Raw genomic sequence first — 19,563 nt, 5'->3', positions numbered from 1 at the left:
CGCTCTGCAGTTTTGTTGTCATTGTTTCAAAAATGACGATCAGTTGTTCAGCAGAGAATAAGTCACCAGAGTCATCCTTTGCTTGTGGTTGATTATTGCCCAGCCAGGAGGGATCTGTGTCGCTTCATTCTGAACACCATCTCAGGCTTTAGTCCAGCCTCCGATAGTGCCTGCTTTAGTTCGGCTTCCATCATGTCGGGTAGTCCGCGAAGTACAACCTTCATAGGTTTGTTGGCGGCAATATCGTATGTGAAGTATTCCGCTTTTGTCTGCTTCAGGTAACATTCCACTGCTTTGTGGCGGTTCCTCCCCTCTTGACATGTTCAGCATCTCCAGTGACGAACTGGAAATTTCCGAACACCCCCCCCCTCAAGAATCGTCACATTCTCCCCTTCTCACACTATCAAAGCCAACATGCATTACCCACCAAAACCCCTTTTCAACCACCCTAAAAGCACAGAACTAGATCTTAGGAACCCCTTACCCAGCTTTTTTATATCATTTATTTTACGTCGTTCACCGGGGACCTTACCCAGCTCTTAACCAACAACCAGCCTTTTAACTTCACCATTAAATCCCCCTAATCCCACCTCTACACCACCGGATGACCAGCGGTGCTCCCCCGAACCCTACCCTGAGAGCCGGTCGGAGACGAGAGCGGGCCGTCCGCCCAGACAATCACAATCCCCCAACGGACTCACAATTTGATGTCAGCGGTGCTCTGTATAGGTGAGTGTGTTTGTTTAGATCAGCGATGAGTTTCATCTTTACCATTTTAGTGATTGCATCGTAAATCATGAGGTGAGCTGATGAATAGAAAAAATCGAATTTCATGAGCGAGTTTTTGCCACCCTTGTTCTTAACAGGTAAAAATTTTAGTCATTTTTTATCATTTCACTAAGTTTTTAAAGTTTCACTTATTTTTTTATATCTAAAACTTTTCGACAATTTTGAAAGAAAACATGTTTAGTTCTTGATGAAAAAATGATGTTAAGGTTTATTCATACATCGACAGATAATTTTCTACTCGGAACTTCTGCTTCAAATCACGATTACTTCTAAACTGAACGGCCGCCGTGGTTTTATCATGAGTGTGATAGTAGGCACAGTGACGTATGCGCTGAAATCATAGAAATAGGTTTTAGGTGTTTCTATAGTCAAACTCCAACCCCGGTGAACGACTAAATAGTTAAAACCGAGTTAAAATAAACGATATCTAATAAAACTCTAAGCTTTTTAACTTACCCGAAACTCTTTTAGGACATCCAATTGCTTGAGCATAACTGATTTTGTTTTGGAATGGATCTTTGTTAAATTAATTTCCTTTTGCATGCAGGCTCGACACAAGCTCTTTTCAGTTTTCTCATTCTTCCAGTAGTCGATTTCTGGTTTCTGATCACAACGATAGCATTTATCAAAGTTTTCTGTTTTACAAGTAGTAATTGCTGCTGGTATAATTTTTATTCTGCCACCAAACGAGTACATCCGAATTTCTTTGCGTTTCTTCTGTGTGTATGTTCCCGGTCCTGGAACAGCCGGATATTCTGTTTCCATCCATCGCGGCACTGTCGCTCCAAATGGACTCCAACAGGGTTTAGTCAGTGGTTTTGTAATCACGTGATAATCTCCTGCTGCGGAAAGGTGACATACTTCATCATGTTTAAAACGAACGGAAGTGGCCGACAATGACCCTCGACCACGAATACTGTGCCCAGATTTGAGAATTGGATGCGAATGATGATCGTAGTAGGTAATGTCGTATGTTCCAGGTGATAAATTTTCTCCGGTCAGTTCATTTGTTGTACGACGCATGATAGAACTTTTTGCTGGACCCGTCAGTGGAACGGCGTCCCGCTGTATAGTGGATCCAAAACATACTTTTGCCTGTTGAGGTCGTTTGATGACGTAGTCAAAACCTGTAAGTTTCAGAAGGTTTGAAGAATCTTGATTGCGTATTTATATTAACCCGAATCGGTTCTTTGTATCAAATTGATACAAATCTCAACTTCAAAATAACATTTAAAAAATGATGCTCTAGTTTCACAAAATCAACCAAAAACAACAAGATACATTAGAACCTTTGTGTTACAATTTTTGAGGAACGGATGCGGATTAATGTGTATAGAATTTGGTTTTGTCTAAATTTCTGTCCGGTTTTTGCATTCCATTTTTAGTCCGATTCTTGCAAAAAAGATGTTTTTACATGATTTCTGCATGCAAATTCCGGGTCCGGCTTTTTCATTCAATGTTTTTATTCGGTTTGTACGTTCCAAAATACTTAAACGGGTTTTTCAAACTAAGTTGCAATTATCTTTTACATTCAGCTCAAATGTTAAAACTTGCTGAAATCGTCGTTGGAGGAAAAAGCTACTCTTAGTCATAGAATAATTTTGTTTAAGAAGTTGTAACCTAACAAAGCATGTAGAATAAAACAACGGAGCTGTAAATCTTCGAATTAGGAATTGTCGACCTAGTTAGGTATTTCATTTTCATGTAATCATTAATATTGACATCCTTGAGATTCATCTATTTCATAACGTAACAGTTCGGCTGCAAAGTTCGTATCGTTTAATAGAAACACACATTTTTTTGCCAAAATTCGTTTTTATTATTCAACATAATTGCCATCAGAGGCGATACAGCGATTATAGCGATCTTCCAACTTTTCGATACCATTTTTGTAGTACGATTTGTCCTTTGCCACAAAATAGGCCTCAGTTTCAGCGATTACCTCTTCATTGCTTCTAAATTTTTTACCAGCGAGCATTCTCTTGAGGTCTGAGAACAGGAAAAAGTCACTGGGGGCCAAATCTGGAGAATACGGTGGATGAGGGAGCTATTCGAAGCCCAATTCGTTCAATTTCAGCATGGTTTTCATCGACTTGTGACACGGTGCATTGTCTTGATGAAACAAAACTTTTTTCTTCTTCAAATGAGGCCGTTTTTTTGAAATTTCGTCCTTCAAACGCTCTAATAACGCTATATAATAGTCACTGTTGATGGTTTTTCCCTTTTGAAGGTAGTCGATGAAAATTATACCATGCGAATCCCAAAATACAGACGCCATAACCTTACCGGCCGATTGTTGAGTCTTTCCACGCTTTGGGTTCGGTTCATCGCGTGCAGTCCACTCAGCTGACTGTCGATTGGACTCCGGAATGAAGTGATGGAGCCCTGTTTCGTCCATTGTTATATATCGACGAAAAAAATCGGTTTTATTTCGATATAACAGCTCCAAACACTGCTCAGAATCATCAATTCGTTGTTGTTTTTGATCGATTGTGAGCTCACGCGGCACCCATTTTGCACAAAGCTTTCTCATATCCAAATATTCGTGAATAATATGTCCAACACGTTCCTTTGATATCTTTAGGGTGTCAGCTATCTCGATCAACTTCACTTTACGGTCATTGAATATCATTTTGTGGATTTTTTTCACGCTTTCATCGGTAACAGCCTCTTTTGGACGTCCACTGCGTTCATCGTCTTCGGTGCTCATATGACCAGTACGAAATGACCACTTACGAATTGTTGCTTCGCCCGGTGCAGAGTCTGGATAACACTCATCAAGCCATTTTTTGGTATCGGCGGCACTTTTTTTCATCAAAAAGTAGTGTTTCATCAACACACGAAAATCCTTTTTTTTCATTTTTTTTACAATAACAAAAGTAGCTTCACTCAAAATGCAATATCTCACAAACTAATAATCAGACAGCTGTCAAATTTATACACGTATCTTTTGAAGGTTGGTACTAACTGAAAATGGTATGGATTTAATTCTAGTGGCGCCCTCTCATAGAAACGATAAGAACTTGTCAGCCGATCTGTTAGATTTCCATATGATATGATTGCATGTGGTTATGAAAAATATTGCGAAACTAACAACAGTAGAACTGCGATGCCGAAAAAGAAAAACAATCTTCTTTGCTTGGTTTGTAATTTATCAATGAAGTTCTTAAACTTGGAAATTAGAAACGCAATTCATGTGCGCCTGTTATCAATTCTATTCTATCCAAATGAAAGTTCATTTAAACTTTTTTATACCCGAGTTGGCTGTTCAACGCAAAGCGTGCTGGTCTTTATGAGTCAGTTGTCGTATGTTCGAGCCCCGACCTAAAAGGATTTTTAGTGACAGTAGAATAGAGTACTAGCCATGTAATGCTTCTATACGCTATAAATTGGTTGCAAAGTCTGTTGAAATAGAAAGGCCAAATTCCACAAAAGGAATGAATTTGATTTGCTTCATTGTCCAGACTTTGATTTGCTTCATTCGACATTTGTAGGTATAAAATTGTGACCTTCCGTTCACTTTTCGCCTGTACATACTGCATTATCTTAGTCCCAGGAAATAATTTACATAAATATGGGGTAAAATCTCTATAGAAAAACAGTGTTAAAACCCTTAGAATGAAATATAAACGTTCTCAAGTACAATAGGCTAGCTCTACTCACGTTAGGCATTATATTCAGTTTACACAACCCTACACGCCACAATCACCTATAGACACCAGTCATTCGACGTCCACTGAACTGAAATTGGTAACGGTAACGACAATCGTACGAAGGCGAACTCGGTATCAAGGTTCCGGGGAACTCGGGTACAGGGAAAGACTTCACTTGGTCTTACAACAGCGAATAGAGCGAATGTATTTTTTACAATGGCTAAAAGATAACGTTCAAGCAACCATTGAACTAATGAACAATTATTGGAGACTCTATCGGAGTGGAACCATCAAAACAATTCGGTTTGGCCGTGCTGGAAGCAATTCTCAAGAAACGGGAAAGTTGTCATCGTGTGAGCAACGAATCGGTGGCTAACCCAAAAACTCACCACAACCAACACGTGTCCAGCGTTTCTTCGGAGACCCGTAAGCCATTTCGACCCAGCGGAACGAACTGTCGGAAGCACCCGAGTTCCCGGTTCATCCACTGCAACTATACGGCGACGATAAGTGGGGAGCATTCGAGTTCCAGAACAACGCAACCGTACGACCCAGGACCGAATCTGATAGCAGCCGGAGGTGCGCAACGGGCCCTACACTCGACACATTTTCATTTAAAACGTAAGTGTATCAAACAAATTGTAAATTAGTAGGGTATTAGGGACGTTAGGGACCATAAGGACAAAGCGCCGAATAAACGATTGTTAGGAGTAATACAAAAGTGATTTTCCCCCTTTCATACTGAGAAACCTCGGCGAGGATTGTGCCGACCCTGGGACTGGGCAGAGTATTGTGTGACTGAGCGGGCGGTAACGAGAGGGAGTTACAAAATAGTTATATGATAAATCATTCGTTAGCAATTACCTGAGTTAGACGAATCGCCAATCGGATGGTTAAGTAAGAAAGGAAGCCGCGACAAACATTTTAATTTTACTCGGGAATGTACTAATATAAATGTTTCTTTATTTTCAGTATTACTGTCTTAGTGCACCGAATGACTCCAAAATAATTCATTTATCTGTTAGACCTTAGGTAATTGGTGAGTAAGATAACTCGAAAAACGGTCCACAACAAAAAAAAAGTTTTTACGATTCCTCATCATTTTTATTAGAGCGTTTTGTCTTTTGTGCAATCAACAAACAACAGCCAATTGTCAGGGATATCAATCATTCAACCTTTTTTTTTTTTGGTTCAGTGTATACCAAGTCAATTCAAGTGCTATTTTTTTCGCTCTGGAATATCAACCGGAACAGTGTGAAATATTCGCCTAGACCTCAGTTTTTCTGTCGCGTCAAGCTAGCATCTGTTCTATGGAACGTCTGTTAAACTGTTAATCGAACATATTTCGTCGTTTCGCAAACTAAAGTAGCTACCTTTGCCACTCATATCGAAGTTATCAACACTCACGTCTACTCTCAAATCACTCACGCATTTGACATCTGATTGCCGTTCATTAAAATGACTAGAATCAAATGTGATGATAGTATTTGTTTTGGTACTTCTGGTTTGCGAAGAGCCAAAATTGTTTGCCGTTACTGTTGCAAAAGCTTTCACGTGAAGTGCGTCGATGTAAACAACTCACTCGTAAAAACCATTCGGGATTCTCCTGGAGTTTATTGGTTATGTTCCCAATGCCGGGAATCGTCAATGAGGAATGCAGATGAAACTATGCAGCTGATACTTCAACGTACTACTTCTGCCTTGAAGTTGATTAGTACCCTAACGGATACAATGTTTTTTGTCGCATGTATTCTAATTCTTATGCAAGTCCCTGTTACAATTACCGTTTTGCGCTGCGTGATCAAACGTTCTATCAACGACAGCGCTCCGTTTCTTGAACGTCTTGACGATCTACAACTCAATCTGATCAACCTTTTTGAATTGATACTCGACGACAACCACAATCGACCTCGTACAAGCAGCACGGGCCGACCCTCCCTTGGGCAACCTGACAAGATCCAGAAAGTCGACGTTCCAGTATTTAACGATTCTGTTTCAAACACTATAGTTCCGCTTGTTTCAGAAAGTTTCAGAGACCGATATTCCAACTACTATTGCTGCTGATGAACTTAAGCCAATAGATATCGCCACTAGCACCATAGACACCGGCACTGTTCCTCCATCCCCACCACTTACTGCAACCACCAATATCTGCAATACCAGTACCGCTCCATGCCCACCACTGACTTCTTCAACACTGCCACCAGTACTCCCAACCACCCGCTTAAGTAGACCAAATTTTCAACCGCTAGCAGACCCTTCATTCCTATTCACTGTGACAATGGATCAAATGTCATCGGATATACCGCACAAAACAACCAAACGACTCCTGTCCTGCAACACTATATTATTCCGACGCAATCAAATTTGAACGTACTCCAGCGGTACACAGGTACCGATGACAATTTCTAAACAACCAAAAGCATCAGTTTTATCCAACATTCCATACGTAGGACCTATTTAGTTTGAATTGACTCCAAATAGCAACAATCAGATAAACAATAACTTAGCACAGGGCTCATGCTTAAGTCCCCTTTTATACAATTTATACGTAAACAACATTGATGAATGTATCAACACATCTTGCACGCTAAGACAACTTGCCGACGACAGCGTTGTGTCTATTATAGGACCCAAAGCTGCCGATCTCCAAGGACCATTGCAAGATACCCTCGACATCTTGTCGACATGGGCTCTTCAAATGGGTATCGAGTTCTCTACGGAGAAAACTAAGCTGGTTGTATTTTCAAGGAAGCGAGAACCAGCACAACTACAGTTTCAACTAAGGGGTGAAACCATAGCTCAGGTCTTCACATTCAAATATCTCGGGTTTGATTCGAATCCAAAGGCACCTGGGGATGTCACATTAGGTATCTGAAACAAAAATGTCAGCAAAGAATCAATTTTCTTCGCACAATAACCGGAACTTGATGGGCCCACCTAGCAGAACTGATCAGGCTGTACAAAACAACTATATTGTCCGTAATGGAATATGGATGCTTCTGCTTCCGATCCGCCGCGAACACCCATTTCATTAAACTGGAAAGAATTCAGTATCGTTGTTTACGTATTGCCTTAGGTTGCATGCAGTCGACTCATACGATGAGTCTCGAAGTACTCGCGGGTGTCTTACCGTTGAAAAATCGATTGTGGGATCTCTCATATCGATTGCTAATCCTATGCGACATCTTGAATCCGATGGTGATTGAAAACTTCGAAAAGCTTGTCGAGCCCAATTCTCAGACCCGTTTTATGTCCTTGTATTTTGATTACATGGCTCAGAATATTAATCCTTCTTCGTTTGTTTCCAACCGTGCTCATTTCTTGGATACTTCTGATTGTACTGTGTTTTTCGACATATCCATGAGAGAAGAGATTCGTGGAATTCCAGAACACGTACACCCTCGAGTGGCCCCTAATATATTTTATAATAAATTTAGAACAGTCAACTGTGAAAAGGTGTTTTACACTGATGGATCAAACATCGACAGGTCCACAGGCTTCGGCATCTTCAATCAAAACATCACCGCTTCTTACAAACTCAGTGATCCGGCTTCAGTTTACGTCGCAGAATTAGCTGCTATTCAGTACACCCTCGAGATCATTGAAACCTTGCCCAAAGACCATTACTTCATTGTCACGGACAGTCTAAGCTCAATAGAAGCTCTCCGGGCAATGAAGCCAAGAAAGTATACCCCATATTTCCTGGGGAAAATACGGGAACACTTGTGAACTTTATCTGAACGGTTTTATTCAATATCGTTAGTCTGGGTCCCATCGCATTGTTCCAATCCGAGAAATGAAAAGGCAGACTCATTGGCTAAGGTGGGCGCATTAGAAGGTGATATTCATGAAATACCAATCTGCTTCAATGAATTTTTCAGTATCTCTCGTAAGAAAACTCTCGATAGTTGGCAAGCTTCATGGAGCAACTGGGACGATGGCTACATTCCATTATCCCTAGGTTATCGACGAAACCTTGGTTCAGGGGGATGAACGTGAGTCGCAATTTCATTCGTGTTATGTCGCGGCTCATGTCAAATCACTACACTTTCAACGCACATCTCCGGCGTGTTGGGCTTGCAGAGAGCGGTCTAGTCTAGTCTAGTCATCAACTAGTTATAGGATTATAGATTTAGCTTTAATTGTTAGTTTTCATTGTTAGTTTCAATTGTTAGCGTTAAGTCCAAATGTATCTGTTGGATCATTGTAATCTGTTGATACAAATAATGAGAAGGTTTTATGATTGCTGGAGACAGAGATTTCCAAATTTCATCTCCATCGGGCTTTTCCCTGCTCCAAAATAAATAAATAAATAAATAAATAATACACTATCTCATTAAATACAGATTTCATCAGATAGAGAAAAAAAACCATGCATTTCCAGCTTCCATTTTCTAATTGTTTTGAATTATTTATATTCTTACCAAATATATTACATCTCACCAAAATTAACTGATATTCCTTCCTGGATTCTCTTTCAAACAATCGACGGAACTCAGAATTTTCGACCATTTCACACTTTCCTTTCGATAGTACGTACTACTAAATAGAATCCAGTCTCAAAGCAATCAATCACATGCGCTAAAGCTGCGATCTGTCGTCTTCAAGTGTAACACTGAAACTGAAACGGAATCCAACCAGCGGATGGGAATTGGATTTTCTTCGATATTGGGTTTTGGGATTTGTAATAAGCTTTAACGAACTTCCCGCCCACGGGCGCACCATAAAAAAGTCATCCAAACCCGTTAACAAACTTTTCTATGTAACTCATTTTTTTTCCATCGTTGAATCCATTTTTCTCCCTGCCGCCCCTACCTTATTAATCGTTCTCAAGAAGGTTCAATGAAAAATGGATAACAAACTGATGTTGCAATAAATAATCGCTTGTTACAGACCGCAAAACTAAACACGGAAACGGAAACAGCCTACTCTACGTGCTCATTGCTTAGAGGTAATGTACCATTCGATTCAATCAACGAATAAAGCAACATGTATATTGATGATACTTATGAGCAGACATTTCAAGCTAGAGCGAACGTTCTCCACGAAAGAATATATCCGCTGAGAACAAGCTAGTATGAACTTTTTTGAAAAACCTGTGTAAAGCAAATAAGTGAAAATTCGTTAAATTCGAAAAACAGGCCGTGCTTACTCTCATTTTATTAAAATAATAGCTAACCCGTCGAACTTCGTCTCTTCGTCTTCTTGAATTGAATGTGTGAAGTTTTCAAATGGGCTTTCCACTTCAATACGAACTGTCAGAAGCTACTTTTCGACATGTAAAATTGAGTGAAATACTACTACCATCAATATTGTTGTTCAACGAAATAAATGGGCCAAATTATACCAAAAAAAACCTGTTTTAATCCACCTAGTGGTGTAATGATGCCTTTTTCATATCAATCATACTATCATATATAATACTGTGGTATTATTCAAAATAATTTTCTTCGATTCCTGAAAGAATAACCAAAATTGGTTTGTTTGACCGTTTACTGATAAAAACTATTAATTGGAGAAGATTTGAGGTCGATTTAGAATTTTTTTACGGGTTTTCACCCTTTTCAGTGATGGTATAAAATTTTTAACACACTTTACCCTATATTTCCGGATCCGGAAGTCGGATCCGGATGAAATTCAGGTATTACGTATGGAACCACAGGACCTTTCATTTGAATCTAAGTTTGTGATCATCGATTTAGCCATCTCCGAGAAAAGTTAGTGCAAAAATACGTAAATATTTAAATAAATAGTTCCAATTTTTCTTTTCCCTAAGCAATCCGAAAAATACATCATGTTTGATTTCTCAATTATTTAAAAAATGGATAATTTTCTGTCCAGTTTCACTTCGTTTCGTTTCGTTCGTTTCCTCATTTGAAAGTGGGTCCAAACTCACCCATTTTTCGACACATATTCGCTTTACCCATTATTGAGAAAAGGATATTTACCCATTATATTTGTGTTTTCCAGTTTTGTCGGAAATGAGTAAGATAATACGCATAAATGAAAACTACAATTTAACCGTGTAACAAGTGGTCGTCAAATGGTGAGATAACTAAGTCCTCACAAGTTCCTATCTCATGCCTCCCCGTGTGTCTATGATGACATTTGGTCAATAGAACGGTGTCGACTGGGTGCTATCGCCTTCTGCGTTAGTAGCAGAATGAGAGGGTTCGAATTGACTCATAATTATTATTATTTTTATTATTATCATTATTATTATTATTATTATTATTATTATTATTATTATTATTATTAGAAGAGCGTAACTTACACTGCAACATTAACATGCGACATTGTATCATAGCATATTATTTAATATATTATCGTCTTACATTATCTTATGTTATTATATAATATGTTGTATGATATTATACTGCATTGCATTATATCATATTATATTGTATTATACTATATTGTATTATATTATATTATAGGGTTTATTATGAGTAGTACTACGTACCTCTGCGCAAAATATAAATTTGTTTCCTTATAAGTTATCATTTTTAAAGTAATCTTTTAAATAAATATCAAGGTCGTCACAAGGTGAGCTTGGTCCTTACTGGTTCCTGTTTCATGTGTCTGTGGTGACAATTGGTCGATGGAATGCGTTGATGGTAGAATGAGAGGATGAGAAATGACATATAAATTCAAGTAATATGATATCATAGCATATCGCAACATATCATTTTATTCATTCTATTATTTATTATATATTTCATTGTACTATATTATATTTTTTTTCATTATTATATTTATTTTTATTATTATAAACAGTGTTGGTGATTTCCGAAAATTTGACAGAAGCTGCTATATTGGTATCTATATTGTATACAACATTTTCAATCCGGTAGAAGATGCTACAAGAACTCGAGCCTCTCAATGCATGAACCGTGAGAGAATTTTGCTACATTTCTTCGCTCCACTTCATACTCTGAGTATTTCACGCCCTTAAAAAAATTACTGTCTGATAATGATCGTTGCTGTGTGGAATTTCCCAAGAGAGAATCGCAAGTTGACAATTATCGCAGAAAATCGAATCGATGATTCAACTTGATGATTCTCATACTAGGTTGCAATATTTCAAAACCCTTGTGTGGAGCATTCATAGACATTTTCATAGACACAACTTATGCAAAGGTTATATGCACATAGTTAGAATGAGCGGCAGTAGTAAAATGATTCTATCGCAATTATCAACTGCCTGTATAGAATCGGATCGCGAAACGAGAATAAGCGACCGTTTGTTGCTTCAGAGAGGATCCCCACAGCAGCGTGCTAACCTTTGATTCTCAGAAATGTCATCGAGAGAAATTCAAGCATGTATAGCGATATGCTTCATCCATGCACTGGATATTATGGTTGGAAGAGCATCTTTTATTCCCGCGGAATACGAGTAAGTGACTCTACTTACATATCCGCCCAACCCTTTTTGTTTCGGTAACAGCTATAGTAAGAAGGTGAATGGATGAGTCATATCGGATCTACTGTAAGTCTACCCGCATCCACTGGCAAGTCCTTGAACTGATGGTGGCTTCACTTCACATCACACATCACTACAATTTAACCGTGTAGCAAGTGATTTTGTTTATGTTTTCTTCTATTGAATACTAAGCTATTTCTATAAGTTCACGAGATTGAAAGAAGAAGAAGAATCTTCTGGTGAAACCCTCAACGAGTTAAGACGTTGTATTGTGTTAGTGCGGTGAAAATTTGAGCATTTCGCGAGAAAGAAAGGATTTTCGTCCGTACTTTGGCGACTCCACGTTGTCACACAGCGAGGTTTTCACTTGTAGTACAGTGAAAAGAAAGTCGATTTGACTATAGACAATCGAAGACGCAATAGGGCATTTAAAACCAAAAATCAAATCGTTGAAAATCACCAGAAGGAAAAAAAAACATTTTTTCTTCCCTTTCAGAGTGTTTCAGCGCTAGTCTGGTGCCATTACAAAGTCGTGATTAATCGATGCTACGCAACGTGACAACCACAGGGTCAACTTTCTATTAGAAAGTAAGTATCAAATGAGATATTTTTGGCCATTGCATTGCATTCATTTAAATAAAGCAATCACTTCATTTTACGGTTTCTCGGCCTACAACCAATGAATCGCGATGACCTGTAAAACTATATTAGGGGGAAAATTACGTGCAAAGAGTATAATATTTCTGTTACAGCGAGATGAAAATGAACAGTCAATGTACCAGGAACAGCAAATATTACAAATAATGGTTCACTGCTGTCACATCGACTATTAAATCGACCTCCAACCAAAAGTTTGAATTGGAAAAATTAACACTATGTGGATGGCGAATAAATATATTTACGATCTGCACTCGGTTATGGAACTAAGACCCCGCTTTATTTCTAGCTTCTTCCTGATCTTCAAAATTTGATGTTCTTCTCAAAAATACTAAAAACAGTCTCGATCCATTACAGAAATCATCCTTAACAATGACACCTAATTAGCACTCAAGTGAAAGATAAATTCATGTAAAATCTTTTTGTTTTGAAGTTAACACTTGTATAGCATAGTCCGTTTATTGATTGAGTGATTTAATAATTTGATGATTTGCTGAGTGGTAGACGTTATTCTAACTTTTTGTTCTGCCTTTTTCATTTTAATGCATAACCAAATGCATATATATATATATATATATATATATATATATATATATATATATATATATATATATATATATATATATATATATATATATATATATATATATATATATATATATATATATATATATATATATATATATATATATATAGCAAACATTGTTCTAGTATTGTTTTTATAAACTTTTCTCGCAACGATTATGCGAAGTGGAAACCGGAATTGAAACTGCTTAAATAATCTTGTCATACTGTCAGTTGAAAAATTGAATGTGGAACTAACTCGAGCCACGTACCCAGAGGGGGTCCCGGAATTAAAAACAGATATATAATTATTTAGAAGGTCGCACACATGTGTTACAGAAATAACAAGACACTAAACGTAAAGAAATGTAATACAATAAAAGTTCCTGTGGAAGAGTTTAAAGTGCTTGTTAAAAACACCCGTAAAAGGCACACCGAGAATTAGGTACATCTGCAATCTTCAGTAACATTGTTTTTTCTATCTTTGGGCCCCTCCCGGAACGAAATCCTGGGTACGGGCCTGACTAAATCCATTTAGTTTTTTTTAGTTGGTTTTTAGTTGGTTTCACAAAGAGTAATGCCAACTATAACAAGTTTTTTTGCTACTTGATATATATATATATATATATATATATATATATATATATATATATATATATATATATATATATATATATATATATATATATATATATATATATATATATATATATATATATATATATATATATATATATATATATATGCGGTGCGACTGTATAAATTTAAATGCACCTTTTACCAGCCAAACAGATGTATACTTCTGTGGCTCAAGGAAACACATCCTTCCACGGGGTAAATTTTAAGAAGGCGCCTAGTAAAGTAAGTCGTATTCACGACAAAAAAGGGAAAATAGTGACGCACGTCTCTGCTTGAAATGTTTCTCTTAAAGTGACCATATTCAGGACAATGTGCTATATGTTACATATTTGATTATCGTGATAACGGTTATAACTAACGATGACAGTAGTCATAATACCCATAAGTAATGGCTAAACTAAACCATAAAGATTTATTCAGTTGAATTCAAAGTTCATTGCTTGGAAGGTCAAGTTATATAATCAGCTGTACCGGAGTTAGGCATTGTCACAGAATACCTGCTACTAGTTGAGTAGGAGGGGAGTAATAAAAGGAATTGTTCATTGAGTGGTAAGTACCGTGAAGCAGGGTGTCCTTGGCCTTGTAGACAACATACTTTGACATTTAGAGTCGTTTAATTATATCGAAAACTCTAATTAAAGTAACTCGAAATCTGGAAAAAAATAATTCTATCGGACAACTTGTGTAAGGCCAAACGTTCAGAAAACATTTTAGAAAGTTTGTTCGTGACAAGAACTCTCTTTAACGGTAGCATATAAACGTTGTGGTTTGAAAACGAAAACGGAATCTCAATGACATTATATGATAGTGATCGCGTGACAAGTAACGTCCTTAGCATACAACCCCCTCCTTCATTGTATTTTAGTCAGTGCACATTGGCTCAGATAGTATCAAAACGTGGGTTATTTATGTACACTTGAGGAATTACGATATTCGGCTGAAACGAAGGTACTGAAACTGTTATTTTCACAATCAATTGATTGTTGATCGAAAATTCCAAAATTTATTCATATCCCTCGTTTCATAAGGTAAAAACCCGTGCAATCACTCTATAGTAATGCTAAACGATTCAATAATTATAATAATAAGCTATTCTGAAAACATTATTTCAATAAAATCCAATTAAAACTCAATTTAAATACGTTTTTAGGTGCAATCAATACCATTGTTCTGACGTTTATTGCTAGTCTCAATCTAAGCTGAGCTTTAATTTCAGTAAAGAGAAATTTCGTGATTGTTTTTAGAAGTAGAATTTAATCGATGTTATTCTGAATGCAAGGATATTCACTAATAACATGCACTAGGGTTATAAAGTAATTTTTTCAAGACGAATGTTTCTCCCGTTGATAGTAAACGGTGTTCCTCGAGACTATATTGCTATATTCTTTATTTCGCTGTATTCTTTGAGCTCTTCGCAATCTTTTTTGCAACCAGTTACATCATGTGAACATAATGTATAACAGAAACTTCATAAGAAAACAATATTCGAATATTTGGTACAGTTGTGTTCCATCCAAAAAGGCCTCATGGTCCCATACAAAATTACAAAATTGCATGCGGATCCAATTTCCGGTTCCGGAATTACAGGGTGAAGTTTGTTAAAAATTTGATACCGTCATCTAAAGCGGCAAAACCAAACACGTAGAAAAATTCTAATTGGCCTCGAAAATATCCCAATCAGTAGCTATTGTCAATAGACAGTCAAACAAAACGATTCCGACTATCATGGTTCTCGGTTACCGATTCTAGAACCACCAAAAATAAAACGTAAAATAATTTCTAAACTTGCCTCAGAAATATTCCAATCGGTAGTCATTGTCAATAGACGGCCAAACATTAATTTGGCTTTCCTTGTTCTCGGTTTTCGATCAAACGACCGGAGATGGCCTAACCGACCTGAGTACTGCTTCACTCTGTAGGTTGTACTAGTCTCTGGACCTGTTTGTTTTTCATGAATCAAAGAAAATTAATTTGAAGAATACCACGCATTTACATATGAAAATGCGAGAGATATGAGAAAGGCATCATTATACCACTAGGTAGATATAAACCGGTTTTTTATTCTTTTTGCCTTTCTCATATAGAAAGGTTATGCAATCACTGTAAAACCGACTTCTGAACCGAGGCCCGGAGGGCCGAGTGTCATACCATTCGACTCAGTTCGTCAAATGCGCAAAATGTCTGTATGTGTGTGCGTGTGTGCGTGTGTGTATGTATGTATGTATATATGTAAGTATGTAACATTCAAAACTATTCCAATCGATAATCATTGTCAGTAGACGGCCAAACAAATGGATTCCAGTCACTTTTCTCGAACCGACTTCGATTATACCTAATGCTCGTATATTTATTTTGACGAAAAACAGTACATTTGGCATAAAAATCAAGAAAATACAGCATATTGACTTTAAAAAAACAGTACATTTTACAGTACGCATTTTTCTGAAAATAGTGAATAAAAAACGAAAGCAAATAAATTTGATCAGCATCTCACGAGCAACACAGATGGACAAAACGACATGCAAATACAATTATGTTATGAAAATCGCGAAAAAGCTACCGCATAGACGGGACTCGAACCCGGAAATCGTTTTGCCAATTAAATTATCCTACAAGTGAGACACTCGAAGCCCAATTGAACAAAAGAACCGAGCATGTTCAGCTGTGCTCGAGCGCCACGGCGTTCATTTGTAATCATTTCTCTATAGCAACCCATCTGCCAGTTGTTTCAGTCTTCAATTAGTCTATTTTTAGTATGTTTAACATGCAGAGTAGATTAATTGTCAAAACTATTTCCTTGGATAAGAGTTAGCTACGGGTTCGAGTCCCGTCTCTGCGGTAACATTTTTGCGGTTTTTTTTTCACACAGTTGTATTCGCATATCATTATCATTAGGCTTGTTTTCCTTATTAGATACTAATCGAATATAAAACTAGCTCAATACGTCTTTTATTTATTTATTCGAGAAGCCGATATTTTTGATGATAATTTTGATTGAGTGCATATTCTCGTCTTGGTTGAGACATTTTTCGATGCGTTAAAGATTTTAAATTCAGTATTAATTTTTGGTTTGAGAAATACAGTACATTTCACAGTAATAATACAGTACAAATTAAAATACAGCACATTTAAGGGCAAAATACAGTACCCAGTATTTGGGTAAAAAATACAGTACAATACTGTAAAATACAGTACGGATACGAGCATTAATTATACCGGATCCCGGTTTCGGAAGTACCTGCAATAGTGGAACTCACTTCGTTTTCTCAGATATGGTTTTACCGATCTGAGAAATGTTTCACTCTGCAGGTTATACTAGTTGATGGACAACCCTTTTTGTTTTTCTAGAATCAAACAAAATTATTTGGCGAAAATTCACTTATTTATATATGAGAATATGAAAGATCGGAAAGGCATCATTACACCACTAGGTGGATTAAAATAGGTTTTTCTTTTTCCTTTTCTTTACGTTTCGTCTTAGACTCGTCAGTTCAGAGCAGCTGAACTACTTAGTGCAAACTTAAACAGTTCAACTTGAACCGCTAAGCAGACGTAATGTTAATGCTATTTGCGAAACACTTTTTTATTGGACACCGAAGTGACATGTCTTTACTGACGGGCGAACGATTTTGGTCTTTTGGAAAACCGATTTTTAAAAAATTGTAACTTTTTAACCATTCAATCGTTATTTCTAATTTGTTGTTAAGTTGTGTAAGAAAGTCTACTATTTTTCCTGTGGTATTGCTTCTTGATTTTATAAAAATTCGTTGATTGAAAATCGAATAATCCGCAAAATAATGTGGCGACTCAACTAATGAGATGACTATTGGTAGCCTTAAGCCATATTAATAATCTAAAAGCTGTATGCATATTAAATGTCTCATAACTCAACAACAGAATATTTCATAAAGATTAAAGAACTTACCTTCCATACTACGCCTCTTGAAAATATCGCCAATTACTACACACACCGTATTTCCAATGCATGAGGAAAAAAAGTAACACCTGCTGGTACAGTATGATAGGCCAAATAGTAGGGACAAAAGACAATGTATGAACGATCCGTGTTGACGACTGTTAATGAAATGCAACAAATGAACTAATATACGCTAAAGCAGCAGCTTGAGCTACGGATGGGAACGCGAAAAACAGCTACCGGTCCATGTATTAGATGTAAAGCCTAGTAAAATAGAATAAATTGTAATAACACGTCACGGCAGTATGATGGAGACCGACCGTTTTCCTCACTGCATGGACTTTGTAAAAGTTTTGGAAAAGTATTTCGACGTGTGCATAGTTTGCTTTGATTTTAAACACTCAGTCCTGGAGATACAAGATCAGAGCCGGAAAAAATAAAAGAAATGGCTTTGATGAAGTTGATTTTGTATAAACTGAAACTCTCCCGAATCAACAAAACTACATATTAAAGACTTGAGTTAGATTACAAATTTCTATTGCGACATAATATGAAACTGAGGTTTACATTCACATTTCATTATATTTTTCATTCCCTGAGAACAAATAACGCATCTTAATCCTCCTAGTGGTGTGATAAAGCCTTTCTCTAGTAATTCAAATATCATTTTTGTTCATTAGACTCATTCTTTAAACAGTTTTAGATATATACAATAATTTATAGCAATTCACAAAAATATGCTTTAACGTTTATGTCGCTTTTTCGGTAACATTCCCGCTTGCGAAAGTATCAGCGATAATACTTCAAGCGCGTTGCCTTTATACAATTATATCTCAATTGTTATATCCAAAAGTGTAAACCACTTGACCTCCAAACTTGATTAAGGACGCAATGATACCAATCAAACGAGCCTAAAATTTTCTAAGCCGGCTCAGTCATTTCCGAAAAAACTGAACGAATAGAAAATTTGTCGGTTACGTCGCCTATGCCGTTATATCTTCAGAACAGAAGCGGCCCTTACACGAGCATTATTTTTGTCATTTTAATGATGTATTTCAAATTTGATAGAAATCTCGTCATTACTGACCATTACACGTTCATTAAAATGATATTATATTTTAGTAATTACATTTTTAATGACTCGTGTAAGGGCCGCTAGTGAGTGTCCGTCATTTAATTTTCGAACATGATCAATGACTCAATAGTAGCTTTCAAACTAACTTAATCCAAGAAAATTGAGCAGATAAAAATGTTCGGTTTGTCGGTCACGTCACCTATATATCAATGTATCTCTGGAAGTGTAGAAAGGTGCACAAACAATATCAATATCTGAATTGAAATGGGTGATTTTACGAGTTCAGATCCTTTTCTTTTTTGAAAAAGAGTGTATGATTTATAAGAGCCACGTGAGGGGTAAAAACTTTATACTGATTCGGTATCTGAACTATGTTTTTGTATTTCCTCTGGTAACCATGCCAAGTAACATTATTAATATTCATAAATACTTGTTGCTGTCTTCAATGCTACATCATATATCATGGATTAAAACTTTGAACTCCACGAAAGTCTACTAAAAACCGCTATAAGTGCATATTCCTGCCAAGTGGACCATTCTTCATAAGATTTATAAAGCAAAGAATGAATGTCTAGAAAAAATAGGATATTGGATTATAGGATTATATCTAATCGCCTTGAAATAAATGCGGTTTTGGCAATAGTCTCCACGATTTATTAAAATTATTTTTAAATCTGCTTTGTTGCGTCAAAACTTGTGCATACGTTCAATGACAATGATTTATAAAAGTCCATCATATTTCCTTGTTTTTGTATTTCGAAGTGTATTTGATGTCAATAAATGTTACGGTATAGAACATCAAAATGGCAATTACACTGACCCAAGTAGTAATAAATCACATAGC

General features: G+C 36.8%; 1 protein-coding gene across 1 annotated transcript; it reads right to left on the bottom strand.

The window, feature by feature from the left end:
- Window positions 1–961: 961 nt before the first annotated feature.
- On the bottom strand, window positions 962–18,018 carry LOC131436450 (uncharacterized). Its single transcript, XM_058605174.1, has 4 exons — window positions 17,965–18,018; window positions 17,654–17,908; window positions 1,246–1,916; window positions 962–1,120 (listed from the first exon to the last, which is right to left on the bottom strand). Exons 2-4 carry the CDS (start codon window positions 17,658–17,660, stop codon window positions 998–1,000), a joined length of 801 nt encoding a protein of 266 aa, XP_058461157.1. The 5' UTR covers window positions 17,661–17,908; window positions 17,965–18,018; the 3' UTR covers window positions 962–997.
- Window positions 18,019–19,563: the final 1,545 nt, after the last annotated feature.

Source organism: Malaya genurostris, chromosome 3 (genome assembly GCF_030247185.1).
Source record: "Malaya genurostris strain Urasoe2022 chromosome 3, Malgen_1.1, whole genome shotgun sequence".
Classification (NCBI taxonomy): Eukaryota; Metazoa; Arthropoda; class Insecta; order Diptera; family Culicidae; genus Malaya; species Malaya genurostris.
This window is presented reverse-complemented; position numbering and strand designations above follow the sequence as displayed.